The sequence below is a fragment of the Piliocolobus tephrosceles genome, chromosome 17 (assembly GCF_002776525.5).
Source record: "Piliocolobus tephrosceles isolate RC106 chromosome 17, ASM277652v3, whole genome shotgun sequence".
NCBI lineage: Eukaryota > Metazoa > Chordata > Mammalia > Primates > Cercopithecidae > Piliocolobus > Piliocolobus tephrosceles.
The window spans coordinates 65,247,276-65,265,435 of record NC_045450.1 but is presented as its reverse complement, the minus strand read 5'-3'; the positions used below and the strand labels follow the sequence as shown (position 1 = coordinate 65,265,435).

At 40.2% G+C, this 18,160-nt stretch overlaps 1 protein-coding gene and 1 long non-coding RNA gene across 9 annotated transcripts in view; one reads left to right on the top strand and one right to left on the bottom strand.

Moving 5' to 3' along the window:
* Positions 1 to 1,776: 1,776 nt before the first annotated feature.
* On the bottom strand, positions 1,777 to 16,790 carry DYNLRB2 (dynein light chain roadblock-type 2). 7 transcript variants are annotated; one of them, XM_023226838.2, is made up of 5 exons: positions 16,415 to 16,774; positions 14,152 to 14,227; positions 8,209 to 8,376; positions 4,310 to 4,417; positions 1,777 to 1,931 (listed from the first exon to the last, which is right to left on the bottom strand). In XM_023226838.2, exons 1-5 carry the CDS (start codon positions 16,415 to 16,417, stop codon positions 1,834 to 1,836), a joined length of 453 nt encoding a protein of 150 aa, XP_023082606.1. In that variant the 5' UTR covers positions 16,418 to 16,774; the 3' UTR covers positions 1,777 to 1,833. The 7 variants fall into 7 exon arrangements, 5 of the variants coding, with proteins under 5 accessions (XP_023082606.1, XP_026302624.1, XP_023082609.1 ...); XM_026446839.2 differs by having other exon boundaries at positions 1,777 to 1,928; XR_002734663.2 differs by lacking the exons at positions 1,777 to 1,931; positions 4,310 to 4,417 and adding an exon at positions 7,232 to 7,363 and having other exon boundaries at positions 8,209 to 8,922; positions 16,415 to 16,790.
* LOC111552541 overlaps positions 16,556 to 18,160 on the top strand; it is a 310,028-nt gene continuing 308,423 nt past the window's right edge. For both annotated transcript variants that reach the window (XR_002734665.2, XR_002734664.2), the window contains exon 1: positions 16,556 to 16,643. This is a non-coding gene — a long non-coding RNA (uncharacterized LOC111552541). The remainder of the gene's footprint in view (positions 16,644 to 18,160) is intronic.

The following is an 18,160-nucleotide window of genomic DNA, read 5'->3' as shown; positions in this document are numbered from 1 at the left end:
ATGGGAAAGTTAATCCTTTTGGCAATTCCAGATATGAGGATATTCCATGAACGGAATGGTGATGTGAAATCCTGTTGATCCAGATGGATGGTTGATTGCTGGAGATCTAAGGGGCTTTGATGAAAGTATTAGGAGTAACTTATCTATCACGTGAACCTCATCAGATATTGTTAATTGTCAAAATTATGATACTGATTGTATTTATAGTGATAACATAACTGCCATGATGGTCATCTCTCAGCACTTACTGGTTCTCCAGATAGTATTGATGATGGTGATGATGATAATACCAATAATTGTTGAACATCTACAAAATGTCAGATGCTTTCTATGATTTTTTTTAGTCTCCTAACAATCTACAATGCAAGATTTACTGTCAGTATTTTACAGGTAAGGATTCTGAGATCAGAGATGTTAATTTCCTTGCCAAATATCTGGTGAATACACGATGCAAGGGACTGGCTACCAGTGTGTGCTGGAATCAAGTATTGGGGTTTGGGTGCCTCTTTTGACATTTAAGAACTTGATTGACCTTGGGCAATCTGTGAAACTTCTTTATGCCTTAGTGTTCTTATCTGTAAAATGAGAATGTTGTGAGGATTTAATGTGCCTGTCACATAGTAAATGATCAACAAATGTTAGCTGTTGCTGCCTATGTTCTTCTTGCTATTTTTATTATTGATGGCCAGGCTGTGAGCCAAAGACAGACCTGTCTGGCTACAAAGCAGTGTCCTTTCTTCTGTACCTCACTGCCTTCTGGAAACAAGGGTGAGTAGGAAGTCAGGTTATTCCATACTGTACTTTATCCCTTTTTTCTAGCATGTGTAGCTCCACCACTCCAGACGCTCTCGGACACCTGGAGTGCTGCTTCGGAAATGCATCTGCCTAGAGTCCAGGTGGCCCATTCTTTTTCTAGCCAATGACAGAGGCAGAGGCCAGTCACCAGGTGGAAATAAACTAAAGTCCCTGCTTCCCAGTGAGAGTGACACCTCAGTGTCTCTCTGTCCCCCAGAACTCCACCTCCTGACAGGCCCATCAGTACCCTGTCTTCCTAACTGGCGATATTGGAAGCTAGGGAGGGAGTGACCATGACCCCATTGCTCAGGGCCTCTGATTAGTGCTCACTTCCTGAGCTGGCTCCACTTCCTCCACTGTGTCTGATTAAAACAGCCAGGGGCGACCCAAATATAGCCCAGAATTGTTGGTTAAAATTTTTTTGGTTCCAGGCAACAGAAACCTACTCTGGTGGTATATATAAAACAGAGAACTTATTGTAAGACCTCAGGGCTGCCACATAGAATCCAAGTGCCAAAATGCAGCTGAGGACCCAGAAAACTGCAGGGAGCCCGTGGAATGAACACTGTACCTCTCATTCCATGTCACGATGCACAACTGCAGCATTCTTTTCTTCTTAGAACTGGCTTTCTCTGCTGCTCCCATGTGGAACACATGGCTACCCTCAACACCTGTGCTTTCATGCATAGGTCGAGCCACATGGAAATTTTCCTCTGACTGTCTTCCATATCTAAATACTAAGGAACATCTCTCATTGGCCTCACCTGGACCATGTCTTTACCACGGACCAACCAGATGAAATTGCATTTGGATATTAAACATCAATATGAATTCTAGTTGGGAATGTGGAAATGCTAACCAAATGACAAGGAAAGGGATTTACACAAAATTGTTCACCACAGGATCACCACTCTATAAACCTATTAATATTTACAATTAAAGATGAGAGGAGGCCACAGTGAGATGCATTAAATGGCTTGTACTGTGGTAAACTTTTATTTTGCCGCCATTGCTATTATTAATAACAGTAATTGGCATCTATGCTGTCCTGTATAGTTCAGAATTCAAGGCCGCTGTGGGTGGACATTCTTCACATTTGTAGACAGGAAAACTCAGGTTGAAAGTTGTTGACCCTGCTAATAAGTCATAGAGTCAGACCCAGATCTCATGTTCTCTCAACTGTACCGTAGTGTTTCTCAAGTTGTAAAGTTGACCAAAGAGAGAGGATTTTAAAATCAATTCTGTATGTGGTGGGAGTGTTCCAGGCTGGTGACATCTACAGAGGGAGCCCCGAAACCATATGTGCTGAAGGGAAATACAGAATGGAGGTTCCCTGGGGTAAGAAGCCAGGAGTAAGTAAGAAGATTCAGTGTTATCTTCTATGGGTTCAAGGAATGGCTGGGTGCATGGCTAACCCTCTATGTCAAATCTTGCATAAGAAATGTACCAGAAAAGATTTGTGAACTTATGTAGTCCAAACTGTTCAGGCAATGCCTGAGTTTCCAGTATTAGAGATGGTTTTGTATTACTGGAGTCATCTAGCCCCATGATTCTCAGGATTTGAGAGATCAACTTATCTTTGTAAGTCCCCCATTGAAGATGTTATACCTCTCTGAAAGCTGTTATGCCCCCACATATGATCCATGTTTTCCTGTCTTTTTGTTTGTTTGTTTTGTTTTGAGACAGAGTTTCGCTCTTGTTGCCCAGGCTGGAGTGCAATGGTTCACTGCAACCTCTGCCTCCTGGGTTCAAGCGATTCTCCTGCCTCAGCCTCCCAAGTAGCTGGGATTATAGGTGCCTGCCACCACACCCAGCTAATTTTTGTATTTTTAGTAGAGATGGGGTTTCACCATGTTGGCAGGGCTGGTAACTCCTGACCTCAGGTGATCCATCTGCCTCAGCCTCCCAAAGTGCTGGGATTACAAGCGTGAGACACTGCGCCCGGCCTTTCTTGTCTTTTTCTTCAACAGAGAATATAAGACAAAATATTGGTTGAATGAATATCTATACGCAATTCACCTACACATGTGATAGTTTCCATTTCAAGGACATTATATTGTTTTCTAACATCAAAAGAGTGGAAATATTCTGCCCCATATCAAACACAAATTGGAGATAATTCTAATTTTTCAAAGAGCAAGAGGGGAGACAAAATGTCCACCCTTAGTCTGTAGTAATTCTGGCTTTAGAAGAGAATAGGTAACGTATTTCAAAAGCCAGAACATACCCAGTGAGAGGGTCTGCTGGAGGCACTGCTCTGGAGATCTAGGCGGGTTCCCGTCCATCCTCTACTCGGATAGTCCAGCTGTTCAGAGATGAAGATTTGGGAGCTCATAATGCTAATGATGTGTAAATTCATTTTCAGCTATTTTATTAAGCTGGTCTTTCCAGGTTCATGATCATTAATATTTGTGGTTGGAATATGTTCCTCCAGAGACTGCAACTAGATCTTCTATTGTTCAGGTAAAATTTATAGCAAGTTAGACTAAGAGGGAGCACCGTATGAGCCCAGGTTTGCATTTCCCCTAGGAACTGAAAGCTTTGCTGATGGTTTTGGATGGGTGTGAATCTTCAGTCTATAGGTCCAGCCATCTTTTAGATATAGGTCATTAACTATGCTGTTATGAATCCAAGAGGAATATCAAGTTGTAGGTGCCAGAATAGAGAGAGGTGTGGTGCAAACTTCCTGAGATCACATCCTCCTTTATTGTAAGTGGCTCTGGCAAATTCTTCCTTTTGCTGCCACAGTCTCTGCCCCAACAAAGCCTCACAGTTTCCTCTGGATGCAAAGGTACAGGCAGGACTGTAATGCAACTACTGTGAGTTTCCTGCCCAGTGGGATGGAAGTGTCTTCCTCCCCTTAAGAGCCCACATAGAGTTCTGGCACTTGCAGCCGTGCCATCTGCACCTGCCAGAGATTTCACATGGCTATGTTGCAAATGGGGCTTGAAGTTTCTGGACGTGTCAGGAGGAAGGAAGTGGCTTTACCACTCAGCCATGCATCTGATGATAAGCTCTGGGTGGGCAGGAAACCATGGGAAGAAGACAGATTTGGGTATTAGAATCAAATGTTATCTCTGGTACACTTTAAAATGAGCTATTCTGTGCCTCCTAAAAACAATTTTTGGGGATGGTATGGAGGGATCTCACAAGGGCATGAGCCCCTGATAGTGTCATAAGTGCCAGTTTGATACGCACAGCCAGACCAATACAAGTTCACATACCTGATGTCTTAAAGACACCTGACGCCTGTCTCAGGTGAAATCCTCACCTGTAAAACCAAAGGGTCAGATAGATGATCTCTGTGGTTCTTTCCAGGTGTGAAAATTTGAGACTCTAAAAAGAATGGATTTCCCTTCACTAGTGTATTTTCTTGTCATTTAGATTCTAGCAAGACCTTGTTTATGTTGCAAACTGTTAGCAGATGCTGAAGCTGTCCAGGAATGAGGGAGTACCATGTTACTCAGGCTTCACTAGGCTGAAGGAAGAGGTTGAGATGAAGGCAGTCACTCACCTGTGTTGAAGACCTGCTCTGCAGCTTCATTTCCTGTCATTGCAGACTGTGTCTGGGCCCAGTCAGAGGGGCTTGTGGGGAATGGGGGGGCAGGTAGCACTGGGGTCTCTAGGGAGAGCAAATACAAATTGGATACCACCTAGAGGTCGTGAAGTGGAGAATAAGTTTCTAAGAATAGCTAAAAAATGAAAGAGACACGACAACCAAATGCAGCGTGTGATCCTTGATAGGCCCTTGGATTTTTTTCAAAAGCTATAAAGAACATTATTGGGACCGCTGTGTCAGTTAGAATATGACTGCATGTTATGTGATGTTACTGCATTAATATTAAATTTCTTAAGTATGAAACTGGTGTGGTGGTTATTAAGAGGATTCTTTAATTTTGGAGAAATACCTGCTATTATAGTATAGGCAGCTTTTATATGCTATGTGTGTGTGCATATATATCTATATATGTAATATGTACTTAGAGATGAAGCAAATATCATAAAATATTAACAGTTGTTGAATGTAGCTGAAGCTTGTATGCTGTTCCTTGTGCTATTCTTTCTAATATTCCATAAGTCTGAAGTCTTTTAAAATAAAGAGTGTGGGAAAGTGGCTCCAAAGTCAGCTATGTGCCATAGCGTAGCTTCCCTATCCTACAATCCTTCTGGGTTTATTCATCCTACAGGTTAAGGCGGACACACTCCTGTTATACTTTGGGCTCATTTCCTTATTTGCTCTGTTCTCTCTGTAGACAGAGTCAGCAACCTCCTTATAATTGTGCGGCTTGATGATGTGCAGAGTTGTCCCTAAAACTCGTTTATATGTGTATTGGACTACTCCTCCTCACTACCCAAGTAAGAGCCATTTTTGAGTGGTGGCAACAATGTCGGCAAAAGCAAGTATTTGTTGAATATTCACTGTGTGGCAGGCATTTTATCTGTATCAGCTCACCTGATTCTCATAAACAAGGCCTTGGTTAGGTTTTCTTATCACCCTGTTTTATAAATAAGGCGATGGGGCTCCTAATGTTGACAAGCAGCAGAGCCAGAATTTGAAGAATCTAGGGCCAATGACTCTAAAACCTTCATTCCTGACCATGACTGAGCATGTCTCAGCCTGCAGCTGCATTGCAACTACCTGGAGAACATTTGCAAAATTGACATGTGCAGGCCCTGCTCCCAGGAGTACTGAGTTATACAGTGGGGCTCAGACATCTGTTGCATGCAAAGGTTTGGCTGTTTGGCTTCAGTCTCCCTTGTCTCCCTCAGCCTTGGGTGAGTTTCATCCATGACCTGTCTCCTCTCCCATCACCACTGGGGAGATTGGTGTGGCTCTTCCTTTCTGCTGATACCACCGTCTCTCTGGGTTGGCTATGATAGTCTCACAGGGTGCAAATTAGGACCAGTGGTGTGGCTGCACTAATAAACTTACCAGGCATCATTCTCACACTTGGCTTCATGTGGAGCTGTGGCAGGAACTTAGGTGAAAGTACCTGTGGACCCTTGCATTGGGTAACCTGTGCCTCCTGACAAGAATCTTCTGGGGAAGGAGGACAGAGGCACAAGGAGGAGGAGCAGGCTTCAGCTTTATCCGTAATGTTTAATTTCTTATTTTTTGGATGAATCTCAAGAGAATGATGCAGAGGGAAAAAGTCAATCCCTAAAGGTTACATACTGTATTTATTCTGCTTACTTTTTTTTTTTTTTTTCTTTAGACAGAGTCTAACTCTGTTGTGGCTCAGGCTGGAGTGAAGTGGTACCATCTTGGCTCACTGCAACCTCCACCTCCCAGGTTCAAATGATTCTCCTGCCTCAGCCTCCCGAGTAGCTGGGATTACAGGCATGTGCCACCATGCCTGGCTAGTTTTTGTACTTTTAGTTGAGATGAGGTTTCACCATGTTGGCCAGGCTGGTCTCAAACTCCTGACCTCAGGTGATCTGCTTGCCTCGGCCTCCCAAAATGCTGAGATTACAGGTGGGAGCCACCGTGCCTGGCCTACATAACATTTTTGATATTAAAAAATTATATCAATGGAGGACAGCTTAGTGGCTGTCAGGGGTCAAGGGTTGGAGGGAGGTGCTACCAAAGGGCATCCGAGGAATCCTGCCAGGGATGGAAATATTCTGTATCTTGACTGAGTCACTATCAATTTCCTGGTTGTGATACTGTCCTAGGGTTTTGGAGGATGTTGCTACGGGGGGAAACTGTATAAAGGGCACACAGAATCACTATATTATTTCTAAAAATTTCACATGAAACTTCAGTTATCTCAAAATGCAAAGTTTAGTTGGAAAAAAAGAGGATATAAAGCAAATGTGGAAAAATGTTAACATCTCTTCTTGTGGGTTTGGGGTGCATAGAAATCTGTTAGATTTGTTATATTATTTTCATGATTTTCTGAATGTTTGATGTCCAGTAAAAATCAAACCTTCTGGAGTTATGTACTCAGCCTTGTATGTATGAAACCTTGCCTAAGACTCATTCCTGGCCCCCTCAGACTGGTGTGCTGGAAACACAAGTACGAGGGACGGAGGAGCTGCTTAGGTTGGCACTGGCCCCAGTGGGAACCATGCTTCTGACTCCCTGCTGTCCTTATGTAACCTGGGAAACCACTGAACACTCTTTGTGTATTGGGACTTTCTATTCTCCGTATAGCTCCCACAGTGCTCTACTGAATCTCCTTGGTCTACCACAGAAATGGGTGAAATTCTACTTCTGTACTTGGTGACAGCTACTTCTAGACTAAAAGAATTGTCACAAGGAGGGCTGTCTTATTAGAATCCTTGGTTTTGTGTATTATAAGACAATAGAGATGTATATACCAGAATTCATTTATTGTATCACTAAAGTACAACTTCACAATATAATCAAAAGGGACTAACTGAGACATGCAGAACAGTTTAGATGTAGAAATAGAAAAGAATGTTTGAAGGGTCAGTTAGATTGAAATAGAATTTTAATAATCATGAGAGCCAAGTGTTTCTAACCCAGTGTCGCTTAGACAGCCTTGGCCATCACAGGTCTATTCACATGGATTCTGAATGACGATCAGAAGATATTCCTTATCTATGGAGAGATGGACAAAATCAATTCACCCTTAATTTAAATTTAATCAAGGAATATTTCAACTAGACTGCTTTTCTCTTCAAAACATCACATGGACAGATGGTTTCCCACCCTGGCTGCACATCAGAATTACCTGTTGAGCCTTTAGAAAATACCGATTTCCTAGGGCCTCAGAGATTCTGATTTCATCGGTTTGGGGTTGAGTTGCAGGGATGGAAAAAATTTTAAAAACTCCTCCAAGTGATTTAATGTGTAGCCAGGGTGAGGACACTGGTGTAGAAAAAGCTTCATTGAGTTTATAGGCAATTCTGATGTGATGGATTTGCTATAGAGGTTTGTTCTAGATTAGTTTGGTGGCATAGGTCCCATGGTACAGTCATTTTGTAACATCGTGAACCTAATTCCTTCAGGGAAAGGAGTGTTTTTGTGGCTGCTGTCTTCTGGTAGACGGGGGAGATGTACTTTCCCCACAGGGAGGGTTTAAGAACCTACAGGCCTTGGGTTCACTGCCTACTTTATCTGCAGGACAGGGAACATTTCTCCCATTCTGCAGAGTCTGTATGCTAAGTTTGCTGAAAATCAGACCTACATTTTCTAAATTTTTTCATTACTAATAATAAATGCAAGTGGGCAAAATTCAACCTGTTCTAAAGTCATGGGTCATATTAATTGCTAATTTCATAGAATTTTTAGGTTGGGATTTTTACATTCAAACATCATTTTGCAATAGAAGAATGTTGTTTTATATTGCATACTAAAATATATACTTCCCATTCATAGAAACAAGGCTTTTTATCTAGCAAAGTAGAAAGATGATTTAACTAGGAAATGAAATGCCAAATTACCTGGAGCTACCATGATTTCATGTTTCTTTGATCTGATCCTAAGAAAAGTCAGGTCGTTCTGAGGATCAATATCACGAACTGTGCTTTTGGCTTTCATTGTCAGGTGATGAAGAAGGCCTGCATATTGAACAGTTGTTGAGTTGTCCAAGGTTGTTCGGATGGGTATACCTATTATGAAATTTAATTTTGGTTAATAATTTTCTGACTAGAAAAGTAATATGTACATTGTGGAAGTACTGGAAAACACTGATAATTGTAAAGAGGAGGAAAAAGTTATGGCTTATCACTCTCTGGTAACAGTTTTAGTTTATTTCCCTCCAAACTTTTTGTCTCTATGTAGATTTTCAAGTATAGTTGTGTGACACTATATTTACAAATTTGACTGTTGCTTTTTTCTTCATTAAAATTATAAAATACGAGTTGTCCTTGTTGACAGTGTCATCAACATTATTTTTAATAACTGCATACTTTACTATTTTATGGACATATAATACAATCCATCTCCTATTGTTTGGTCATTTTGTACCTTTTATTTTTTATAGCTAATGGTGTGATGATGAACGTTTTTGTGCATAAATCTTTCAGAAGCTGTTAACTGACTACTTGAGTACTAAGTTAACATATTTTTAGATGAAATGCACTCCCCCGAACATCTTGTCTACAGTGAGTCTGCTTTGAAGTGCTTGATCTGTGACATGGTGTTAGTCTTCTTCCCTGAGGCCAGAAACATAAAGGGATATCATCACACATGCTAGAGGGTACATCAAAAGGGACTCCTCACACCGTATTTTGCAAACCTTAAATTTTATGTTAGAAAAGATGCTAATAAGGATATTGTAGTTTTGCTATGCATTCCCTGATTTGCACTCATTTTTGGTTTAAACACTACTAAATTTGGCTACTTGTGTGCTCCATTGTTTGTTTGTTTTTTTGTTTTGAGACGGAGTCTCGCTGTCGTAGGCCCAGGCTGGAGTCCAACGGCAGGATCTCTGCTCATTGCAACCTCTGCCTCCTGGGTTCCAGCACTTCTCCTCCCTCAGCTTCCCGAGTAGCTGGAGTAGCTGAGACTGCAGGCACCCACCACCACCTCTGGCTAATTGCTGTATTTTTAGTAGAGACAGGGTTTCCCCATGTTGGCTAGGCTGAACTCCTGACCTCAGGTGATTCACCCGCCTCATGTCTCCCAAAGTGCTGGGATTACAGGCGTGAGCCACCATGCTCAGCATGCTCTACTGTTCTGTTACACAAGTTTAAAACAGAAACTATTAACTGGAAAATTCTAGCCAGAAGAATATGCAAGTGTAATTCAATTCAGTTGAAATCGATCTAACTCAACTCGGAACACCCAGCATTAATGCCTAGTATGTACCAGGTACTGTGGTAGGTATTTTACATATATCGTATCTAATCAGAGATAGCCTTCATATTATTTTGAGAAGAACTAGATAGCCAGAGAATTCCAGGGATTTGATTTGCAATGTGCTTTTATTTTAGGAGGAGATATGAAGGTGAATTTGGGATTGCTATCAAATTCCTTAGGTATCTGTATTAAGGGCACTCAAGAAATGAGCCTAATATGGCTCCTGGTTTCCTTCAGAGAATGTAGCTCCAGAGACTATTAAACAAGAAGAGCACTTTCAAGAGTGGAAGAGTGTTACAAACTTAGCATTTTACCAGGTTTTCATAAAAATCTTCAAGACCATCAATTTTGACTTTGAAAAGACTGATTTCTCTTTCTTTTAAGATAACTGCTGGGTCCAGAATGTTTTGCTAAACAATATGAGGATAATATTTACAGGAAAACCTATTCAATAAATAAAGCATCATAAAAACCTTGCTAATCTTTTATTATGATTTGTTGGCCACTTTTTCCCTGGAAGGCAGTCAGCTGTCTTGCATACCTGAAGGTCACAAAGCATGGATCTTTAACAAGCATGAAATGGAAATGTAGCAACACGCAACCTTTGATGGGAACTTTTTGACGAGCAGTTTTATTTTGCATCCTAAGTAGTGACTACCTACTAAGGGTGCAATGCTCACTAGCAAAACAAGAAATACAACCAGAATAAATTATTTAAAATGTAGGTGACAGGATTATGAATCAGATGCTCAGGTCTATTTAGTTAGTCTGTTCATGATCCAAGTCAATAAATAAAAGAGCTAGCCTTTTTGAATAATAAGTGTGCACAGTGGAAACACATAGAGTTTTTCATATCTGCCATACACACTTGGAAAAAATCAATCAACAACTATTTATTGAACTCTTGCTTGGCACCATGTGAGGTAATTAAAAAATAATTTATTGAGAAGTAATTTTAGCACATGGTACAAAATTTATCCACTTCCCTTCTGAGAAACAACTACTGGTTTCTTAGGAGCCTTCTAGAGACATTCTAGGTCTATTCAAGAATGTATGTGTTTGTGTTTGTAATCTTCATTTTAATGATACCATTCTCTATTTCGTACCTTGATTTTTAAATTTAATACTCTTTGGAAATTCTGATTCTGTACATGTAAGTCACTTATATTAATGACTGAATAACAGTCTTGTTGAATAGATGTTTTGTAATATACTTAATATGTCCTACTGATGAGCATTTAGGCTGTTCTCAATCTTTCACTTTTGTAAACAAGGCTACTTAATATGTCCTTGGTCATCTCATTTCACATTTGTATATATGTGTAGGATAAATTCCTAAAATGAAGCTCCTAGAACAAAGAGCATATGTATTCTAAGATTTGATGGCACTACTTTACTACTCTCTATGATCCTAGTAAGCCAGCACCCGTTATTTCAATTTGTCATCTTCAACTGCACATTTGTGCTTTGGTTGATAGATTGTATTTCAAAATAAAAGGAATTGGCTGGATGGCTGTTACAATCTAATGAAACTCAAATGATAGATTGTTAGAAATGTCAGGAATATTTAAAATTAAGAGCCTGTAGAAATCAGACTTATGTACATAAGAAAATATGACAGATCTGACTGCCTGGGGGACAAATATACATATTTGCCAGTATCTAATTCAGTGATCAGTGTTGCAATATTATAAACAACGAATGGTTTTATAAATGAGAAACCAGTGCTAACAAAAATCTGCTCTAATTAAAATATGTAGCATTGGGCTAAACTGGGAAGACTACTTTACTGTCTTCAATAGGAAGTCTATGTTTCAGTAACAGTGAAACCGAAGGACTATATTTAACATGGCATATGATGTTATCTAAATGAATAAGCATGGTAGAAGTCTGACCTAACCACAAATATAATCTGAGAATGCTAAAATGATTTGCCTAGAATTAGTAGACCACAACTGCTAGTAGAAAACAGTAATACATAAAACATCATCGTAGCTAAATATTTTGGTATTAAATTTCATGGGACTTCCCAAAGCTGAAAAGCTACAAAGCTGCACTGTAATAAATGACACTTTCATCTAAAATTGAGTAGGTTGTTGAAACTGAGTAGTTTATTACATTCTGGTCACACAGTTTACACCATATGCCATTAATAAACATCCTTGTCATATACTCTGGTTATTAATAATCCAACCATAAAATAAGCCCCTTATTTATATTTTAGGGAAAACAGGTTAATTTGGCTTTCAGGTAAAAACTCTTAAGTACCCAGAAACCTTGAAAAGTGTCCTGAATTCTAATATAAACTTATCCTAGTAGAGGTTAATTAGAAGTTAATGGGTATTGAAAATAATATTTTGTTGCCTTCAGATAAGAGAAGTGTTAATTGAGGAACCTCAGGAAAATAAAGTGAAAATCACTTTTCGTCTCACTACTCAGGGTGATCACTGTAACATATCCCTACTCTTCCTTCTCTATTTATTTGAAGTGTATATGTGCACCTGACCATAGATAGGATTAGAACGCGCTGGTGACCACTTTGTTCTCTGCTTTTTTCATCTAATACTGTGAGTAGTTTCCCAAGACCCTAAATAGTCTTCAACCTTTTAAATAGAGCAATGTTCATCAAGTAAATATTATATAGTTACTTTAAAAATTCCTCTACTGTTAGGACACATTTATTTACTTACTTGTTCTATTTATGTATTTATTGCTATTACATATGATGCCTCAGTGAGTATCCTCATACCTAAATATTTTTGTCATCACTCTTTAGGATAAACTGCTAGCAGTAAAATTGTAGATCAAAGGGGGTGAATATTTTTCAGACGTTTGACGCATATCACCAGGATTACCTACTTTAGACCAAGATCTTCCAAAGAATAACACTAGATGAGTGGTTCTGGGTGTCACAGGTGAATGTACCTGTAACAGGGTTGAAGAGTGTCCCCTAGACTCCCCAGATCCCCAAATTCAAGTCCAACATAAACCTCAGAAGGTGGCCTTATTTGGAAACAGGGTGTTTGCAGATGTAATTAGTTAAGATGAGGTCACACTGGATTCGGGTAGGCCCTAATCCAATAACTGGGGTTCTTATAAGGAAACAGACAAGAGACACAAAGATGAGAATGCCATATCATGATGGGGATGGAGATTGGAGTGATGTGTCTATAGGCCAAGGAACACTAAAGATTGACAACTACCAGAAGCTAGGAAGAGGTAAGGAATGATCCTTCCATAGTGTCTTCAGAGGAAGCATGAGTCTGCGGACATCTTGATTTCAACTTCTAACCTCCAGACCTGGAAGAGAATACGTCTCTGTTCTCTGTTGTTTTAAGTTACCAGGCGTGTTGTAGTTTGTTACTGCAGCCAAAGGAAACTAATGAACCACCTCTATGAAATCACATGGACGGCTCATCTTCGGAGCCGTGGCAGAGTGTATCCAAATACCTGGAAATAAAATCAATGCAACCAGATCCATGTACTAGGGCTGAAATGCTTCCTGGAAATATTCTGCATAGTTCTTGACTTACATGTAAGGCAGATCTTAAATCCTCTCTTGCCCTGATTATTCAAGCTCGAAAATTTATTATGTTCTATTATCTCTCTCACTCATTCGGCCTTGAGTTACTGGTTATAAAATAAATCAATTGCTTTATCTGTATAAATGAATTAAAAATCCCAACATTCTCATAACTATTTAATTACTATTAAGTGTTGGGTATTATGCCAAGCACTCAACAATTATTGTCTCATTTAATGATCAAAACCACCAGTAAAATAGGTGATTGTCCATTCTTAGTGGTAAGGAGTTGTAGTTCACAATTTAAGCAGACTTTCAGTTGGTAGTTGCTCAATAAATATTTACTGATGGATTTTTCCATTGGTAATGGACCAATTGGTAATGGGCCAATTCCATGGTTGCACCACAAATTATGTAAAGTAGCTACTCTTATTTTAACTAATGCTCTGTAATTTCTGGCACCCCTTGTCCTTACAAGTGTCTGAATTAGCAATGAAACCAGCAGGAGCTCTTAAGAGGTTGCCACCATAGCTAAGCATGGAGCAATGTGCCAAAGTAATGTGCCAAAGTAAATGCGATGTCGATTCTTAACAAGGATTGTGCAGCAAGAGCAAGTTTCTGGTAAGTCTACAGATTTCATAGTTGGAAATGTATAGGCTCTTCTTATACTACATCCACAAAGAGTACATTATAAATGATATCATTAATTCTCAAAGATTTTTAAATAAAATATGTTCAAGGAACACGTTCCACTTAAAATAAAGACTGAAATTCTGTATGGTTAAAAATGTTGAAACAAAAACAAACTACCAACAATGATATTCTCCCTATCTTCTATATGATAGTTTTTTTGGCACTTCTGAAATATTGGAAAAGCTTTAAAAAGTAAACAATGTATAGTGCTTTTTAGGAGTATATAGACATTTTTAGACATGTCTTCTTCATATTTATGTCCCCAGATCTTAGCAGAGTGTTTTTTATATATATATATGGACTAACAGAGCAAACAGGTTCCTGGTTGGCTTCTGCATGTCAAGAAGATAGCCTGTGATATATTTACCTTCTGCATTTACAACCATAGTTCCAATAACCCCTTTATGGCTCTGGATCCTCTTTAAGGTTTCTTCCACCTCTGCCTGAAAGAGACCAGGAAGATAATTAACCAAAAGGGCCCTATGGTAACTCCAAACCTAAGGAGAATAATGTTTGGAAAGATACCTCCTCCCCTATCTCCATAACCTAAGGTGCCAAGTGTGATAATCTCAGATTTTTAAAAGACAGCTTTGAAATTGTCAAGTCCCACATAAATATACCTATATAAGACCTCGTGGTTACAATCCTGATAAATCTCAGTAAGAAAGACAGCTTACTGCCTCACAGGAGTTCACTCCATATTTATCTGTTTCCATTTACTAGAACATTATTCTTTACATTGCATGGCAATTTATCCCAGATTATCTTTCATTCATTGACCCTGCTGTATTCAAATGAAAATTCCTTTTCTACATTATAGTGCTTTAGATATTTATAGAGCTATATCATGGCCTCCTTATGTCTAAAAGTAGTCCTTATTGAGAAATCTTATTTTCATTACTGTGACCTCATCAGTTCAGATGATTAAATTTAAAGGATATTCTATAAAAAACAAAGTATTCCAGGATTCTAGGATTTTCTTGATAACTATAGCTTGCATCTTAGTGCAAGCTGAATGTTCAACTATGAATGATTATTCTGGAATCTATTATTGTGTTTTAAACTCATTTGGAATCTTATGTGTAGACTCTATTGTAGGTTTTCTTCCCCTCTAGAAAAGTCAAAGTCAAGAACTATCTTTTCCAAACCTGCAAATTGTTCAAGACTGAGCAATCTCAGAACTATTCTGAGTTCAAACAGTATTCTGCAAATTCTCTTGATGAGGGTTTGCTATATTCTTTTTTCCTCAGTGCTACATGGGTGAACATTATGTTACTTCAAGATAGTTTTCCTTTGTACTTGGTATCCGCATGAGCCCTTATTTTCTCTATTTCAGCATCATAGCCAATGTTTTCTTAACTTTAGGCATTTTTATACTAGATTAATTATTCTTACCATTATGAATGCCATGTATATTATTTATCTAAGTGTTCTTTAAATTATCTCACTGCTAAAAGTTTAAATAAATGCATTTTAAAAGGAAACCATATATCACTACCACAGATGGAAACCTGATGTTATTCCTCATAAATAGAAATAACTGTAAAACAAACAAAATGAACAAAATGAAGAGACAGCATATCATTAAATTCTACTGCAATGAAAGCTCTGAGCCTGAGGCCTGCTCTTTAGATGAAAAATGGAAACTTCCAAATGACAGTGGTATTAAGGACCTAATAGTAACAGAAATTTTCTCCTGTATGTAGTCTGAAGGTTGAACAAAAAGGAAGAGGAATAACTTTCTCACGATGTGATTCATTCTTATTTAGCATTTCTGGGCCATTTTATGTAGCAACTAATGTTTGCATCTCACTTTGAGAAACACTGCACTAAACCGTAAACGCTGAACAGGGGATCAATAATTTACTGCATTTTGGGCAATCTTTAAGACGATGTCCACAGCCTCGTGAAGCCACTGTGTCCTCATTTATCTTTCTCCCTGTTACTTATCTCCCAAACTCCTTTCTTTTCTTTCCCTGGCCTTTCCATTTCTCCACCCAGTTGTTTCTCGTCTCATGATTTCTGAGTGCTCCTAGTATAATTTCCCATCTCCAATCCCCGTTTCATTCCTCTCTTAACGACCTTTGCTTTCCACAGTTTCTACTTTTTTTTTCTTCTTTTTTTTGGGGGGGGGGGAGGGGGGCGAGTCTCCCATCACTTACTTCCTTTTTATTTCCCTTTCTTCTTTTTCAGTATCTTTCCTTCTCACCCTTGCATTCCCTTGCTTTCCCTGTCCCACCTCTTCCTTCTCTCTAAGGGTCTGATTTTTTTCCTTTCCATCTCGTCCTCCTGCCCCTTCTTTGGAAACTTTCCTGGCTCCCCGGATTTCTCACCCCCCTGAGCATTCTTCATTCTCTCGATCTCTCTCTTTCCTTTCTCAACATCACCCCTCCCTATGTACCACCCCCGCGAAATCAATTCCCAAGACAGCTTCCACTTATCTAGACATCTTCTTCCCCCTTTCCAAAGTCTCCCTCTCGCCCCTCCAAGAAAATCCTGGAGCCACCAGTCTCCGCCGCGGCCCCTGGACCGTCCGTGCCTGGGGGGGGGGCCCAGGAGCCGGGCAGCGAAGGTCCTTGCCGGTAGGCGTCCTTCGAGCGCCGGGGCGTAGACGGAGACCCTAGATTTACCATCGCGGAGGCCGCGAAACTCTGGGCTCAGGCTGGCGGCACAGACTCCGGGGATGTCAACAACGCTACCAGCCGTAGCTAGGAGACAAAGGAGGAAGTGGCCCCCGGAAGCTTCAGGGCCGCGCCTGCGTGCTCGCGGACCGGCTTTTCCGCCCTGACCGTGCTCCTGATGCCTTCCGGCCGCCGTAGGCGAAGGTTCGCGGAAGCGGCGAGCAGGCGCTCACCTGAGGTTCGCCCAAGCCTGGGGCGGTGGGGCCGGGGAGGGAAGAGGGAAGTGGGTCAGGCCCTCGGTCTGTGTTCGTCCATTCATTCATTCGTTGAGGCACGAGTTAATGTAATAGCCACTCATTCGTTCAAGAACTGCTGATTCACCACCCACCAGGTGCCAGGGAGGACAAAATGCACCAAAAAGTACCGGAAGCAGTCATGTCCACGTGTGATACTTGCCTTGGAGCAAGTAAACAGGGAACAGGGCCATCTGACTCCGGGGTTGGGCTGCTCTAGGGGTTTGGTGGTAGTCTTAGCTGCCTATGACCTTCCATTAGTACTGCCCTGTGCAGGGCAGATAATGTTTGCTCCCCTCCCAGTAGTTTTTATATTGAAGAAAAATATATCAGAGCATCAAATAGTACAATCTTATGTACTTAAAAAAAATTAATGTATATCTGTCTACTCCAAGATCAGTAAACAGAGTTTCACATTTTATGTTCTCACCTAGTTATAGCACCCTCTTCCTGTTCTCAACTCCCTTGAAGAGTTGCTACTTGTCAGTATTTCTGTTAGTTGTCAGTATCCATTAGGATCTGTATTTTTGCCATTGTAAATATCAACAGTTCTGAGTTACTAAAAAATTGCAAGTGGTAGTTGCGGAGGTTCTATACATTGCCATAGAGGAGCATTCCACTGGGTATTTAAGGAACTGTTGGAGGAAACACATTAAAGATCAGTTAGGGATGGTCAGAAGTCACTTGACTTTTTGAGGGACATTGATAATATCCTTATAGCCTAGGTGGAAAAGAGCCACTATTGTACGAAGAAGCACAGCAGGAAGATTTTATGGCTGCAGTCGTGTTATGACTTGCTGGGGTTAGAGGAGGGCAAATATTGATGACAAAATACAAGCTGTAAGTTGGGAATACATCTTCATGGGGATCATGCCATAACAACTTCCTGTAATACCGATTCTGTGCATCCATTTCCAGAAAGTAGTCTCACACTAGACAAGGCATGCATCATACTAGGAATGTCAACTGGATTCTGAATGGGCCGTGTTAGGCATGCTCTGGGACAGTTTTGAATTCATTGGCAGGCTTGAACTCAATGATCCATTTCAACTCCAAATCTGTCATTTTATTATATTAACTACAGAAATACTCTGAGAAGCTGTAGTTCTGCTCTAATTTTTGTTGAGGTGTGGGTGATTCTGATTACTGTAATTCTCTCCTTTTTTTCTCTCCAAGAAATTTGTATATCTCAGAAAGCCAGTTCTGAGATATACAACCTATTAATAGCCAAAGAATCCCACTTGATTCTCAACACCTGGTACTCCAACAAAGTTGATTTGGAAAGGGCTGCTAGAGCCGTGGGGAAGGAGTCTGAATCTGGTGTGTGCATGTGCATGTGTGTGCTTGTGTGTGTATGCGTGCATGTGTGTACAGTTCTGGCTCTTACCTGATTGACCATAGCTACCATTTTGCAGTAATACAAATAGAGGTCTTTAGAGAAGTACTGGCTGAATTGAAGACT